At 41.6% G+C, this 17,035-nt stretch overlaps 1 protein-coding gene across 1 annotated transcript in view; it reads left to right on the top strand.

The window, feature by feature from the left end:
* The window catches only part of ESR2 (estrogen receptor 2), a 57,163-nt gene that overhangs the window by 11,969 nt on the left and 28,159 nt on the right, over positions 1 to 17,035 (top strand). Inside the window, exons 2-4 of the mRNA XM_066341849.1 lie at positions 5,916 to 6,369; positions 7,798 to 7,970; positions 15,873 to 15,989. Of these exons, the coding sequence (XP_066197946.1) occupies positions 5,951 to 6,369; positions 7,798 to 7,970; positions 15,873 to 15,989 (709 nt within the window). The 5' untranslated portion in view covers positions 5,916 to 5,950. The remainder of the gene's footprint in view (positions 1 to 5,915; positions 6,370 to 7,797; positions 7,971 to 15,872; positions 15,990 to 17,035) is intronic.

A 17,035-nucleotide genomic window follows, 5' to 3' on the forward strand; every position in this document is an offset into this window, starting at 1 on the left:
AACCTACAGAAAAGTTGGAAGACATAAAATGAATAGCGGTATGTCCACCATCTAGATTAAGTAATTGCTAACATTTTGACTTATTTACTCTATCTAATCTATTCATGCAAATATTTTTCTGAAGTATTTGTTAGGTGGTATTTGTTTGTAAAGATAGATTTCCCCTTGACCTTGGGATAAAGAGCCTCTTAAAAAGGCGCACTGGTTTTCTTCTCCACAGTGCCTTGCCCATGCTGTCTTCTGGCCCATCTGAGCAAGTTCTCAGTACTCCTTATCCGTGCATCTGCAATCTTGTCCCCAATTAGCTCCCTCTCCAGGCCCATAGAGCAGCCAGATTAACGTTATTCAAACCCAACTCTGATAAGCCCTTGCTTCTTACCAGGCCTGATTCTTTTCCTTTAATTACTTTAATTTTCAGAGTAAAGAACTGATGTACCAGTCACTGGCAATAATAAATGGTTATTTTTCCTTTTTTTATTTTTTATTTATTTTTTATTTTTCCAAAGTGAGAAGCGGGGGTGGGGGTGGGAGGAGGCAGACGGACAGACTCCTACATGCGTGGGACCAGGATCCACCTGGCATACCCACCAGGGGGCGATGCTCGGCCCCTCTGGGGCATTGCTCCGCTGTAGTTGGAGCCATTCTAGCACCTGAGGCGGAGGTCATGGAGCCATCCTCAGCGCCCGGGCCAACTTTGCTCCAATGGAGCCTTGGCTGCGGGAGGGGAAGAGAGATGAAAAGAAAGAGAGAAAGGAGAGGGGGAAGGGTGGTTGGGTGCTTCTCCTGTGTGCCCTGGCTGGGAATTGAACTTGGGACTTCCACATGCCAGGCTGACACTCTACCGTTGAGCCAACTGACCAGGGCCTTTAAAAAAAATTTTTTTTATTAACACTACGGACTCATCGTACAAAGGGTAAAAGCATATGTAATTGTGCTGTAGATGACTGTGTCTCGTTATGTATATGAATATCCACGGAGGTCCTGCTGTTCTGCATTCCCACCAACTGTGTAGGAAAGGCCCTGTTTTCCCATGGGAGTCTGTTATCAAACATTTAAAATTTTTACCAAATATGATAAATGAGAAATGATATCTCAGTATATTTTTAACTGTATCTCTTTTACAAAGGAGGTTGAACATCTTTTTTAACATCATTGTTTTTTTTGTTTGTTTGTTTTAATTAAGCGAGAGACAGGAGGCAAGGAGGCAGAGATAGACTCCCGCATGTGCCCTGACCAGGATCCACCCAGCAAGCCCCCTACACGGCGATGCTCTGCCCATCGGTGGCAGCTGCTCCATTGCTCAGCAACCGAGATATTGATATTTCAGCGCCTGAGGTGAAGCCATGGAACCACCCTTAGTACCCGGGGCCAAATTGCTTGACCCCTTCAAGCCATGGCTGTGGGAGAGGAGGAGGAGGAGGAGGAGAGAGAGAGAGAGAGAGAGAGAGAGAGAGAAGGGGGAGGGGTGGAGAAGCTGACGGTCACTTGGAATCAAACCCAGAACTGGGTTTGATTGAATCAAACCCAGCGGTCGAGTTGGCCGCCGCTCCAGCTCGACCGCTGAGCCAACCGGCCAGGGCCAACATCATGTGTTTTAAGAGCCATCTGCTTTCCTTTTTCTGTTAGCTCTCTTGGTGTCTTTTGCCAGTTTTTCTAGTAAATGTCTGGTCTCTTTATGTTAATTCCAAGGATTTTCTTTATATACTAGGGAGATAATCCCCTTGTTTCTAATATAAGTTGAGAATATTTTTATTTTCAATTTGTCATTAGTTTTTTGATTTTGCCTATGGTGTGTTTTTATGATATGCCAAGGTTTACTTTTAGGTACTGAATTGATGTACTGTATTGCACCTGGATTTGGAGCCACAGGTAAGAAGGTTTCCCCATACTCATGTTGTAAAGGGATTTTCTTTGTTGGCTTTTAGCACTTGTGCAGCCTCTACCCTGCCCCCTTTCCCTTCCTTCTTCCTTCCGTTTCTCCCAGCATCTGGATCTCGGAACCATTTGGAGTTTATTATGACGTGCTTTCTTTTTCCAGTGGCAATTCTATTGTTCAGTGTTTTCCCTGAGATACCACCTTTATCATTACCATATTTCCAAAAAACCTTTGTGGGGTTTTTTTTGTGTGTATTTTTCTGAAGCTGGAAACGGGGAGAGACAGTCAGACAGACTCCCGCATGCGCCCGACCGGGATCCACCCGGCACGCCCACCAGGGGCAACGCTCTGCCCACCAGGGGGCGATGCTCTGCCCCTCTGGGGCATCGCTCTGTTGCGACCAGAGCCACTCTAGTGCCTGGGGCAGAGACCAAGGAGCCATCCCCAGCGCCCGGGCCATCTTTGCTCCAATGGAGCCTCGGCTGCGGGAGGGGAAGAGAGAGACAGAGAGGAAGGAGAGGGGGAGGGGTGGAGAAGCAGATGGGCGCTTCTCCTGTGTGTCCTGGCCGGGAATCGAACCCGGGACTTCTACACGCCAGGCCGATGCTCCACCACTGAGCCAACCGGCCAGGGCTCTTTGTGTTTTTGAATTTGTTGTTTTGGGGTTTTCCATTCTGTTATATAGCAGTCTGGGCCCAATCAGGAGATAGAAGGTATACAATAGGTTCAACAGAGGAAATTTAGTATGAAGAATTACTTATAATTAATTGACTATTATAGGAGACTAAGTATAAGATATAAGGAAACTATATGGTAACCTGGACCTGAGAGAGCATACTTAAGGAAGGACAAACGGAAGGGATCAGACCTTGGAAGAGAAGGTGGTTTGGCCATTAACTAGCCGAGATGCTCACTGGGTTAGCCAGGCTGGAGCTGGTCTGGAGCTGCAGGTGGGAGCTGGTGATCAGCAACACATGGCATGGGTGTGCCCCAGGAATCCAGGTCCCTGCAGGGGCAGCAGGCCTTTACAGTGCGCAGATCACGTGGAGTGACAGTCTTGCAGAAAGAACAGCTTCTCAGTGTGTGACTCCTTGGGCCATAGTTTGGATAAGTGACTGTGGACAGGTTATCCCCACACTGAGACCTCAGCCTTGCAGAAGGACCTTGTGCAAGACCCGTGGCTGGACCAGGCTCCATTGCATGATCTCATTCACGCTGCCAGCCTCTGGGCCAGAAATCACAGCATCCTCTTCCTCCTGCAGTGTCCCTGCAGCGCCCTCTACTGAGAAAATTTAGCATTGGCTTATTTTAAATACTAGGGAATTTGACTACCGTATCCTGCTCGTTAGTTTGCTCTTTCAGGGTTTTCCTGGTTATTCTTGATTATTTTTCTTTTTTTATGTTGCGCAATACTCTTTTATTTTTTTATTGTGGTAAAATATATTTAACTTCAAATTTGCCATTTTAACCTTTTATAGATATACAATTCAGTGGTTTTAATTATATTCAGAATGTAGTGCAATCATCACCATTATTTATATCCATAACCTTCTCAACACCTGGTCACCATTATACGTTTGTTCACTTAGTTTGTTTTGGGTTTTTTTTTCATTTTTCCGAAGCTGGAAACAGGGAGGCAGTCAGACAGACTCCAGCATTCACCCGACCAGGATCCACCCGGCATGCCCACCAGGGGGCGATGCTCTGCCCCTCTGGGGCGTCGCTCTGTTGCATCCAGAGCCATCCTAGTGCCTGAGACAGAGGCCACAGAGCCATCCTCAGCGCCCGGGCCATCTTTGCTACAATGGAGCCTTGGCTGTGGGAGGGGAAGAGAGAGACAGAGAGGAAGGAGAGGGGGAGGGGTGGAGAAGCAGATGGGCGCTTCTCCTGTGTGACCTGGCCGGGAATCAAACCCAGGACTCCTGCACGCCAGGCCAATGCTCTACCATTGAGCCAACCGGCCAGGGCTGTTCACTTAGTTTTAAAGTGTGAATAGGGGTCTATAAGCATCAATTTTGGATAGCCTGTCTAGTGGTGCTTTATTTTTATTTTTTTATTGATTTTAATTTGTTGTGTTTACATAGTTACAAGTGTTCCCCCCGAGTATATCTCCCTCCCTCCCCCTGTGTTTTTTTTTGATACCCCCTTTGTCCCCTCCCCCACCCCCTCCCCCCTTCCCTCCATGATTTACTATCCTGCCCTCTATCTCTCTGTGTTATGTATATATATACTTTTACTAATGTCTTTCTTTGATCCCCTCCTCTCATCTCCTTTCCCTCTGACTGCTTTCCCTCTGGACTCTTTAACCCCTTCTCTGCCTCTCTTCCATTCCTCAGTTCACATTGTTCATTGGATTCCTCATATGAGTGAGGTTATATGATATTTTTCTTTCTCTGCCTGGCTTATTTCGCTTAGCATAATAGACTCCAGGTTCATCCATGTTGTCGCAAAGGGTAAGGTTTCCTTTCTTTTCGTGGCCACGTAGTATTTCATTGTGTATATGTACCACAGCTTTTTTTGTGTGTGTGTGTTTTTCTGAAGTTGGAAACGGGGAGGCAGTCAGACAGACTCCTGCATGTGCCTGACTGGGATCCACCCGGCATGCCCACCAGGGGACGATGCTCTGTTGTGACCAGAGCCATTCTAGCACCTGAGGCAGAGGCCATAGAGCCATCCTCAGCGCCCAGGCCAACTTTGCTCCAATGGAGCCTTGGCTGTGGGAGGGGAAGAGAGAGACAGAGAGGAAGGAGAGGGGGAGGAGTGGAGAAGCAGATGGGCACTTCTCCTGTGTGCTCTGGCCGGGAATCGAACCTGGGACTCCTGCACTCCAGGCTGACGCTTTACCACTGAGCCAACCGGCCAGGGCCTGTACCACAGCTTTTTAATCCACTTGTCTACTGATGGACACTGGGTTGTTTCCAGATCTTGGCTATTGTAAACAATGCTGCCATAAACATGGGGGTGCATTTTTTCTTTTGAATCAGTGATTTTTTATTCTTAGGATATATTCCCAGAAGTGGGATAGCTGGGTCAAAAGGCAGTTCCATTTTTAACTTTTTGAGGAAACTCCATACTGTTTTCCACAGTGGCTGCACCAGTCTGCATTCCCACCAGCAGTACAGGAGGGTTTCCTTTTCTCCACACACTTGCCAGCACTTGTTATGTGTTGTTTTGTTAATGAGCGCCATTCTGACAGGTGTGAGGTATCTCAATGTGGTTTTAATTTGCATTTCTCTAATGATTAGTGATGTTGAGCATTTTTTCATATGCCCATTGGCCATCTGCATGTCCTCTTGATTTTTTTTCCATAACAACTTGATCTAGTTCCAGAGTAAGAAAAAAACAAAACCAGTCACTTTTTTTTTATATAAAGCTGTGTGTTTTAATTTTTAAAAAGCATTTTATAATAAATGTTTATGGTAAAAACATTCTTGTCCTTAACAACGGCAACAACAAAACAATAAGGAAGTGAATGGGGTAGAAGACGGGCAGCCATGCCTCACGTTTTCATCCCTCTGAGATGATTATTTTTGTAAGGTATTTTTCCCCGCCGAGAAGGAAGGAACAGGGTTCGGAGCCGCAAAGTGTGAAATAATAAACGGCTTTATTGAGTACAGAGCGCACATCCCGCCCGGCAAGGTTCCCTGGCCCCAAGGAAAGAAAGATGGAGAAAATGGAGGCTAGGGAAGTTGCAAAGATTAAACCGCGTGGCAGATATTTAAAGGGTCCCTCTAGGGAGGTGGAGCTACTATGATGTGGTGAAATTTCACTGGCTGGCAGACGATCGCTTCTTTCTAAATGGTTCCTGGGAATCTTCCTTTGGCGGGCTTGATTGTGGGCAGTCCTAGCCAAAGTGGGCGGGTCTTAGTTCCTACGTCACCATGCCCCCATCCACCGACCTTACAATTTTCACGAATATTTTTCAGGGTGCGTTTCCAAGCTCATACCAATGTGTGTGTGTTTAATAAAAATATTTAAATGTTCTTAATAGTTATGACTGTATCTCTAACTTAGAAATGCCTTTTGTTACTTTTTACAGGTATTACACCTGCCTACGAGACTGAGAACATTATAATGCCCCTTTGTGGCTCTTCTCCCAAGGAATTTTCTCAGATGATGCCTCTTCAAGACATGGATATAAAAAACTCACCCTCTAGCCTTAACTCTCCTGCCTCCTACAACTGCAGTCAATCCATCCTTCCCCTGGAGCATGGCCCCATATATATACCTTCCTCCTTTGTTGAGAGCCGCCACGAATATTCAGCCATGGCATTCTATAGCCCTGCTGTGATGAATTACAGTATCCCCAGCAGTGTCAATAACTCAGAAGGTAGACCTGGTAGGCAGACCGCAAGCCCAAATGTGTTGTGGCCAACTCCTGGGCACCTCTCTCCTTTAGCAATCCATTGCCAGCCTTCATTTCTATATGCAGAACCTCAAAAGAGTCCTTGGTGTGAAGCAAGATCACTGGAACATACCTTACCTATAAACAGGTAAACCTAATCTTCATTGTAGTCCATGGGCATTATTCACATCACTTTGGTAGAGTGAGAAGAAAGATAAGTGTTATACAAGGCTTCTATTAGACACATAGGTTACTTAGAGCACCTAAAACATGATACAGTTGTCCCTCACCATATCACAGTTCACTTTTCGCGGTCTCACTGTATCGCGGATTTTTAAATTGTATTTATCTAATTTTGTACTGTGGATTTTTCACTATATCGCAGGATTTTGTGGTATATAGGTATTTTTATATATTTATTATTTTAATTGTTTTTGTGGTAAAAATAAGTGTGGGAAAGGTTAATAACAGTGTGGGAAAGGTTTGTAAGAGCGTGGGAAGGTTTATAAAGCCTTAAAATATATATAAATAATAAAATAAATATAAGGTCGCTACTTTGCGGATTTTTGCCTATTGTGGGGGATGGGGGTCTGGAACCTAACCCCCACAATATATTAGGGACCACTGTATTCTAGAATATCTATTCTGATATTTGAGTTCTTGTTAAAAGTTGAGCTTGTAGATCTGTGTTGTGGAGAGAACTAAATATGATGACTACTATTTTTAGACAATAAGGTTGAACTTAATTCACTTTTCTTTTGATGAAGTGATTTGGGTTTGAAAAAGAAATTTTAACATTACTTTCAATTTGAATTCTTCTTACCTTGTAAGTGAAATCACAATTCAGTGTTCATGACAAGTTATGTCCAGGATAAAAGTAACCATAGTAATATTACAGCTTAAAGGAAATCTAGACATGTGAAGCCTAAAAAAACAGACAAGAATTGGGACAAACTTTTTAACAATGAGCTAAACTAATATTTTATAGAGATCGATAGGAAACTATTTAAATCTTGATGTTAGTTAAAATTTCTAGAAGTTTAAAAGAATATTTGTACTCTTTAAATGCAAGGGACCATGGTGGTTATTTCCATCTGTAATCTTCTTGGTGGTAACTGGGGCCATGGAGGGAATGGCTGGCACGGGGAGAGATAACTTCTAAAGTAATTGCAGCCTAAGAGTGTATTAGACGATGAGATTCATTACATTCGAATGCTGTTATAAAACGTATCTGTATTATACACTTGTTTTACAGTTTTCTTGAGCTTAGGCCTCTCTGTGCATGGTTGATGATCTCTGGTAACCGCGGAAGGCTACTGCACACCCCGCAAACACTCACCTCACCAACTTTCAGACATCAGTCATTCTCAACAACAAATGTGACTCGTCATAGATCTGATACCAGTAACAAAAGTTTTTGCTTGATCATATTTCTGACCTAGAATATATTTATCATGAACTATGGAAGGCAAAGAGATAAATGAGTCAATGTTCATGCTAGGTTTTGGGTTTTTTTCCTAGAAAGTCTCTCTTTTTCCCTTAATGCTTTTTTAAACAATGTTTTCTTTGCCTCCAGAGAGACACTGAAAAAGAAGGAGAGCCGGAGCAGGTGCGCCAGCCCTGCTGCTAGTCCAGATTCAAAGAGGGATGCCCACGTCTGCGCTGTCTGCAGTGACTACGCCTCAGGCTATCACTATGGAGTCTGGTCATGTGAAGGCTGTAAGGCCTTTTTTAAAAGGAGCATTCAAGGTACAGTTGTATTATTAGTTCTCTCTTTAGTTTTCTTTTTGTTTTAAATAGTTTTGCAGATGACCTGGCAAAAATTTCAGCACTGGCCTCTTTGGTACACAAAGTACTTGATGAACAGTTCAGAGGATTATGTGTGTTTGGAGGTGGGGTGGATTGTTTCAAGTGTTAGGCACTTTATAATGTGGGTCTCCATCCCAGAACTCAAACAGGTCTTGCCCTACCATTATCCAGCACTGTCTTCTTGGAAGAAGATGTCTGGTTACAACCCTCGTGAAGATAAATCTTGGGGAAAATGTGCACTCTTTCGGAATTGCAAAGATAGTTTCTTCCTCTGACTTGGGTTTAATATCTGGCATGCATAATGGTCATGATGGTGGGCTGGCTTCCAAGGCAGAGAGAATAAATACACCTTATGGAAATAGTGGGAAATGAGGAATTGAACCCCAGTGGGCTTTGAGAGTTGATCTAGACCCTAGAGGCATGTCTTGCCCTCAATTTGTGGAGCCTTCATTCACAGTCCCCTTGTTTTCTGGTCTGGGTTTAGACTATTTCCCTACGTGGCTCCAAATTCCTACTAGGCCGAGTTTGTTTTTGTTTTTTTTTAAATCACCTTTTTAATCAATTTCAAGGTGTACGCACCTGGCTTCACGGCCAGTCAGCACATCACCTCACTTGTCCATGCCATGCTACCCTCCCTTGCCAGCCCAAACTTGCTATGCTTCCTTTTTTTATTGAATTAAACTTATTAGGGTGACATTGGCTAATGCATCATATAAGTTTCAAGTGTAGAGTTCCGTGCTACATCGTCTGTATATTGCATGGTGTGCTCGTGACCCAAAGTCTAGTCTGCTCCATCACCATGGATAATATTTGGCTCCCTTTACCCTCTTCATCCTGCCCCATCTTTCTTCTTCTCTGGTAACCACCATATTGCTGTCTATGTCTATGAGTTTGTTTGCTTTGTTTTTCATCTTCTATCCCAATATGAGCGAAATCACATGATTCTTGTCCTTTTCTGTCTCACTTTTTTTTTTGCTTAGCATGATACTCTCAACATCCATCCTTGTCATCGCAAATGACAATATATCATTCTTTCTTATGGCTGAGTAGTATTCCGTTGTCTATATGTACTACATTGTCTTTATCCAATCATCCATCGAAGGACCCTGAGGTTGTTTCAATGTCTTAGCTACTGTAAATAATGTTGCAGTGAACATAGGGGTACATATATCTTGACAAATAAGTGTTTTCAAGATTTTTGGATAGATATTCAGAAGAGGGCCTGAAGTTGCTCTCTTGCTTACCTGTGTTCTCTTCTGTCTCTCTGCTCAATAACTCCTCCCTCGTGACCCTCGTTCTAGGCAACATCCTATGTTCCCATCTTATAGCTCCCTTCCCTTTTCTGTCAAAGCCTCAGTGCCTTCCTTGTTCTTAATTGGTTAAGAAAAGCAACCTTAAAGGAATTTATAGTGTGCAAGTGGCAAACAGCAATTTATGAAGTTAACTCACCCCACCGATGACTCTAGATTAAGAGAACGTTTGACCTCGAGCAGAGACACTGGTGGGATTCAGGGAGGGCGGGGATAGAGAATTATTAGGTTAAGAGTCACCTTCCTTGGGTCCCCTGAAATTCACCGTGAATAGATGACCACCCATTTGTCCTGGACCCTCCATCTCGTAGTTCATTGATTTTACCTTCAGCCTATTTCCTCTTCTGTGAAATGGAGATACTCAGAGTGTTCCAAAGATGAAATGAGGTTATTTATGTGAAAATATTTGGTTAATTATAGACATTATATAAATTTAAGATACTATAATTCTTTTTAACTCATTCATATTCAGATATCAATGCTTTTTTTTTCTTTCTTCCTTGTATTTCCCTTCTAATTCTCATCTCATTTAAACCCACCTCTTCTAAGCTCTTCAAAATTAGGTAGATGAGGGCCTTCTCCCATTCCAAACTTAATTTTCTTATCAAAAGTTAAAATAACATAGATAACAAAAGGCGATGCCATCAAATAGTACAAAACATAAGTCATGGTGTTTGCTTATTTTAACTTTCATACACACAGCTTTTTATTCTATAGTGAATATATTCAGTGCTTAAATATTTTTATTTATGATAAGTTTAGTAGTAGATTATAAGGCCAGGTCCAGTTTCCTGCTATTTTTGATAAGAATAATTCATATTTTTTTTGAATTCAGAACCAAACTCTTGATATAATAACAATTCTTTATCTTGCTGAGGTTCTAGAATTTTACTCTTTAAGGCAATTTCTGACCCAGTAAAACTAACTATACCCTTGAAAAGGAGACCCCTCTTAATTGCTGTTGGGAAAAAAATCTGTCTGCATTATATATCTTAAAATTTAATTTATTGGAGTGACATTGATTAATAAAATTATACAGGTTTCAGGTGTACAATTCCAATATATAGATGTACTCCAGTTTTTTATCGTTCATTTGTTTCCAGTTTTGTGCTATTTTGAATAAAACTGCATTGAACATTCATGCATATTTCTCTGTGTAAATGTGTTTTTATTTCTCCTGAGTAAATGCCTAGGAGTAGAATTGCTGGTTGTGTGAAAAGCATATGTTTAGCTTTATAAGGAGCCAACAAACTTTTCCAGAGTGGTTGAACCATTTTGCATTCTTAACGGCAGTGTGCAAGAGTTTCCATTGCTCCACATTCCATCAAAACTTAATGTTGTCAGTCTTTTAAATTTTAGCCATTCTATTGGGAATATATTGTATCTTGTTGTAATTTCAGTTTCCATTTCCCTGATTACTGATGATTTTGAGCATCTTTTCATGTGTTCATTGATAGATACAATAGGTGTTTTTACTATCTCTATTCCTGTATATTATTTTAACAGTTATCGTTTTATAATGAATTTTAATACATGCTAATATAAATACCTTTAATTTTAAAATGTCTTGGTTATTTTCTCTTATTTGTTTATAGCAATATTAGAATAATTTTATTAAGTGGCCTCCCATCCTTAATGTTAAGAAAAGTAGAGATTTTTTTTTTAATTTAATTTAATTTAATTTTTTTACAGAGACAGAGAGAGAGTCAGAGTGAGGGATAGACAGGGACAGACAGACAGGAACGGAGAGAGATGAGAAGCATCAATCATTAGTTTTTCGTTACGCATTGTGACGCCTTAGTTGTTCATTGATTGCTTTCTCATGTGTGCCCTGACCATGGGCCTTCAGCAGACCGAGTAACCCCCCACTCGAGCCAGCGACCTTGGGTCCAAGCTGGTGAATTTTTGCTCAAACCAGATGAGCCCACGCTCAAGCTGGCAACCTCACGGCCTCGAACCTGGGTCCTCCACATCCCAGTCCGACGCTCTATCCACTGTGCCACTGCCTGGTCAGGCAAGAAAAGTAGAGATTTTTGTTGAACCTAATTGGGAGGAGTCTTTGTAATAGTTTTCCCATCAAGAAACATATTATGGGGCCTGACCAGGTAGTTCAGTTTTTAGAGAATCATCCCGATACACCAAGGTTGCAGGTTGGATCCCTGGTCAGGGCACATACAAGAGTCAACCAATGAATGCATAAAAGTGGAACAACAAATCGATGTTTTGCCCTCTCTCTCTAAAATGAAAGAGAGAAAGAAAGAGAAAGAAAGAAAGAAAAAGAAAGAAAGAAAAAAAAGAAAGTATCCATTTATTTAGGCTTTTTATATCTCATAAGCTTTTGTTAGTTTTTTAAAATCTGTGTGTGGTACATTTTTTCAATAGTATTTCCATTAATTTCATTCTTGTAGTTATTTTATATCCATATGTAACAGTAATTATTATTATTATATTATATTCACCTTCATTTTGGTATTCATAACAACCTTTTATCACTGTCCTTTGAGAGTTAAAATTGATTTGACTGCCGCTCATGAATCAACTCTATTTCTTAGGACTTTGCAGTCTGAGCTTTAAATGGGAGGCTCTAATAGCCAACAGGGTATAAAAAGTTTCCTACCTGGGAGAGATATATTCTGTTATTTGGGTTTATTTGTCTTTGAACTGAGGAAGAATGTCCTGAGAGAATCAAACAGAAGGTAAATGCCTGCTCTTGCAGCACAAGTGTGTCAGGGAGGGTGTGGGTGATAAAAATTGCTCTATTTTAAAAATGAAACTGGAAGGCTGAGCTGAGATTGAACTCAGATTCTGATTCCCAGTCCAGGGCTGTCTCTTCCCTCCATGCAGTTGGATATGAATGATAATAGGTGTTCAGACGACTTCCTTTTTCAGAAAGAAGGAGGTTAATCTTTTATATTATATATTATAAAAAGCACATTTCCCTATAAAGTTTTTATTTCTCAACTAAAAGAATTAGCTATGTATTTTGCTTTTAATTTTGCTTTGAACTTTTCTCTGTTCTATGAGTGTGGAGTAGGATGCTTCTCAGACTGTTGCAGGGGACAAGAAATCCTTTTAATGCGTGAGGTAGTGCAGTTGGAGACGAACTCTTTTCTTTTTCTTTCCAGTAGTGAAGTGAATTACTATGACCTTCTTGCATAAGACATTTTTTAGGCTATTTATAGTTGAATGTGTTCAAATTATTGCGCTTTCTAATCCCTTTTTTAATATGTAAAATTATCTTTAAAAATAAACTGAGGAAAGAATAATGAAAATGGACCTCTAGTCCCTTAAATTGTTACTGTTATAAACCTCTTTATAAAACCAGTAAAGATGTATTCTTAGAATTTTTAGAAGGTACTATTATGGCAAGTACTGTGGGATTACAGTTTTCTTCTAAGAATAAAGCATTACATTCAAAGTATAATAGAGATGATCTGATTATAATTATATTTTGGCTTGTAAAATATAATTTAGTTTTGAATACTATAAGTGAAGATAAAATAATAACAACATAGTTATCTGCTCCTTCAAAATATTTTATAACACTTTACATTACCCCCTATTCATGTGTGGAACCTGTAAATATGATGACAGAGTCGCTCCCTTTGTTAGGTTACATTATGGAGCAAATGCTAACGGGATGGTCTCTCATGATTATGTTATGATTGTCTAAGACTCCATCATATGCAGCAGCCAGGAGAGAGACGGGGTTAGATGCTTTTCTCCTAGCCTGGAAGAGAGCAAACACGCTGTGAGCTGCCTCTGGGCAGGAACTGCAGGTGCCTCTAGGAGCTGAGAGCAGTGTCCCACCAACAGCAAGAAAATGGGAACCTGAGTCCTACAGCTGCAAGGGACTGATTCAGTCAACAACTTGAATGAGCTTGGAAGAAGATCCTAAGCTTTAGGGAAGACCTGGCCTGCAGCGTTGGGAGAACCCGAGCAGAGCGTCCAGCCACACTATGCCTGGACCCTGATCCTTGAAAACTATGAGATAACAAATTTGTTTTGTTTTAAGCTTATAAATTTATGGAAATTTATTATGCAACATAGAAAACTAAAACTAACAGCCTTAAGGAGATTACTAAACTGAGCTTACATGTTTTCATTTATAAAATGGGAATTACAGATCTTTATGGGGAATTTATAGGGATTAAATGACATGTTGATGAAAAGTACCTGGACATCAGTAGGTAGTCAGAAATGTTATTGTGTCAGGCTGGGCAGACATAGCTTCCTGTATATGCCCAGTATGGAGGGTCATTTGAGAGAGTGGTTTTTGCATCTCTGGGGAGATTTCTTACTACTCCTAGAACTTTCTAGACTGCACCTTTGCTGGCACCCTCAACCAGCTCAGGGCATGATGGTAAAGCCACAAACAACTAAATTTCAATTTTTAAAAATTTATTTCTTTTTCAGTGAGAGGAGGGGAGGCAGAGACAGACTCCTGCATGCACCTCAATTGGGATTCACCTGGCAAGCCCATCTGGGGCATTGGTCTGTTGCTCAGCAACCAAGCTCTTCTTAGTGCCTCAGGCAGAGGCCATGGAGACATCCTCAGTGCCCAGGGCCAACTCACACCAATTGAGCTATGGCTGCAGGAGGTGGAGAGAGAGAGATATGAGAGGGGGAGGAGTGGAAAAGCAGATGGGTGCTTCTCCTGTGTGCCCTGACTGAGAATTGAGCCCAGGACATCCACATGCCAGGCTGACACTTTACCACTGAGCCAACCAGCCAGGGCCTGAATTTCAATTTACTTGTTGAAGAAATGTTACTGGAATCTACCTAAAGTGGGAGAGAATGATAAAATTTGATTATGGTCGGGATCTTGACACTTTTGAACCTTATAAGCCAGTAATTCTGTAGAATTCCCTTACTTTGAATTTGTCTGATGTTCCCACATCAATAGATTGAGCTATACATTATTGGCAGGAATATCACAGAGGTGCTAAAAATAGCTCATTTGCGAGCATGGCCCCAGATGGGCAGATCACTGGCCCCAGACAGTTGTTGCCAGGTGGATCTCAGTTGGGGTGCATGCAGGAGTCTGTCTGTCTATCTACCCTTCTCTCACTTGGAAAAGAAAAGAAAAAAGAATTAAAAGAAGTACAATTGTCTTTAGGCAGAGATTGTTATATAACTAGTATCTTACTGCAATGAGTATTTATTTTTCTTAGTTGTAGGTCTATGAGAGTTGGTTAGGTTGGCTCTACTTCATAAAGCTTGGCTCTAAGCCTTGGGTTGAGTTCACATCTGCTCCATATGTCTCCATATTCTCCTTGGGCCAGTGGCTACCTCAGGCATTTTCTTATGGGAATTCAAGAGGCCAAGTCAAACTGTTGGAGTAGCACATTTACAAACATACCATTGGCTAGAGCAAGTCCCATGGCCAAGTCCGTTCATCATCAGTTGGTGAGTGTGATGGTGTGTCGCCAGCCTATGATTAAGACCCCTGCCCTTAGTTAAGTTAGAAATCAGAGGAACTGGTTTATAAGGGAAACTGAGGTTTAACAAGTTACAACCACACCTGCAAGAGCAGGAAACTTTTAGCTAGCTTGTGCAAGGTTGAGATTTATCTTGCTGATATCAGCCAGGTGTGGTTCCCAAGCTTCAGGTTCCCAGCCAGGATTTGCAGGAAACCAGTTTATTCTTCTTAGAATAGTAGACACTTTTATAAGGTATTATGCAAGCGTGGCAATCTCCTTAGAACAATTAATAGTTTTGCAAAGATATTATACAAGCATGTTGACACAGCTATGGCTTTGTGGTTTGTCTTAAATACTACTCTCTCCCCCAGCCTAGGGCCGCCCTTCCTGCTTCTCTGTGTAGATTGCAGACGGACGGGCCACTGGCCAGTGAATTTAAAGGCTCTTTAAAATTTAATTGATTTGGGCTCTGCCTCAGTTTCTCGCGAGTTGCGCCGCAACAGTGAGGAAGTATATTCTGCCCACTCGAGTACACTGCAAGGTCACAAGACTGAGGGAAGGAGTGAAGAATTGAGAATAATATAATCAACAACTATTGTTAAGTAGCAGTTCTTTCTGTTCTTATTCAGTTTGCTAATTTCTTTATTCCCTTATTGACTAGTTTAGTTACTTTATTTGATTATGAATTCCCATAAAAGCATCATGTTAAATTTCAAAGAGGGATATGTGTTAAAGAATATAAATAGTAGAATTCGGTGACCTGATACTTGAGGAGCTCTGTGATTGGGAGCAAATTAATTCCATGGGACTGTCTCACTTTCTATGTCCAAAGGGTCATATTTCTAAATGTATATCTTGAGAATTCTAAGTACATGCAGAAAATAACCTATTATTCAAAAAGTAGAATATTAAAATATTCCTTTACTAACAAGGCATGAATGAGGCCAAACTTTGGCCTGTATACCTATGCCTGTCACCAAGAAGATGTCCCTTATTTCTCAGGTGGGTAGCATAATCAGTATTGTTGACCAGGAAGTTATTTACCAAACCATTATAACGATAACCTTCCTTTTTTCTTATTTTTTTTTTACTTTTTTGCTTTGCTATAGGACATAATGATTACATCTGTCCAGCTACAAATCAGTGTACAATAGATAAGAACCGGCGCAAAAGCTGCCAAGCCTGCCGACTCCGGAAGTGCTATGAGGTTGGAATGGTGAAGTGTGGTGAGCGTTCACTTCCCTTTTGAGTGTATGCGGGGCACGCTGAAAGCTATAGGGACCTGTAGTCTGGATGAGAGGAGGTTTAGAACTTGTTAATTATCATCGAGTGTTTGTATGCTGCACCTTGGAAGGGACATTAACGTATTCCCTGTACCCGCAGAGGCCAGAGCTGGAGCGAGTGTGAGCAAGTTACAGGAGGCAGAGTTAGGCCTAATGTAGGGAAGACGTTTCTACAGTTCAGGCAGGCTGACAGCAGAATAGGCTGCCACGTGAATTAGGGAACCCTAGCCAGTGAAGTGCTCAACGGGGGCCGGGTGACTGTCTGCCTGGGGCCTCAAAAAGCCTAAGGTGGATGATTCGGTAAATGTTCACAGTTAACGCTGTGACAAGAAAGGAGCGTATCTCCTGAGTTACTTGGGTAGCGTAGACAGACACATGCCTATCCCTTCAATAGCTTTCTAGAAGTGGGAAAAATTACATAGTGGTCGGAAACATGATAGAACTATGGAAAGTACATAGAGTATAGGTTTTGTTCCATGGCAATATGTACCTACGTATTTTCCTGTGTAAATATATACATCTGCATGTGCACACACACGTACATGAAGGAACAAAGGAAAATGGGCACCTTAGTGTCACTGCTGACACTGTGCCCGACTGACCTCTCCACGGGGCTAACTGGGGATTCATCTGTCCGTACACACTGGCTTATCTCCCTACGCTCACGCCAGGTCTGCCGGTACTTCTCTTACCTCTTGTGCTAGCTAATATTTTGCCTGTGGTTAGTTATAATTTCTCTCTTTGTAGCTATTTGAAAATTTTAAAGCAAGTCTCTCTTTTTTCTGGGAATCTCTTAGTAACTCTGTGTCTCTTTAACATTCTCTGTCCTTCTCTTTTTCTTTGTATGGACAACAGATAAGATCCCTCGCCTAGCTCAAGATTACAGCAGAAATTCTCTTAATTTGAGCACAGTTCTCTGGCTTTCTGGAATCACTGGTGTTTTTGGTTTCCTGTGTAAAACATCTCCTCCGAGCCCATGATCCCCCGCG

The sequence above is a fragment of the Saccopteryx leptura genome, chromosome 6 (genome assembly GCF_036850995.1).
Source record: "Saccopteryx leptura isolate mSacLep1 chromosome 6, mSacLep1_pri_phased_curated, whole genome shotgun sequence".
NCBI lineage: Eukaryota > Metazoa > Chordata > Mammalia > Chiroptera > Emballonuridae > Saccopteryx > Saccopteryx leptura.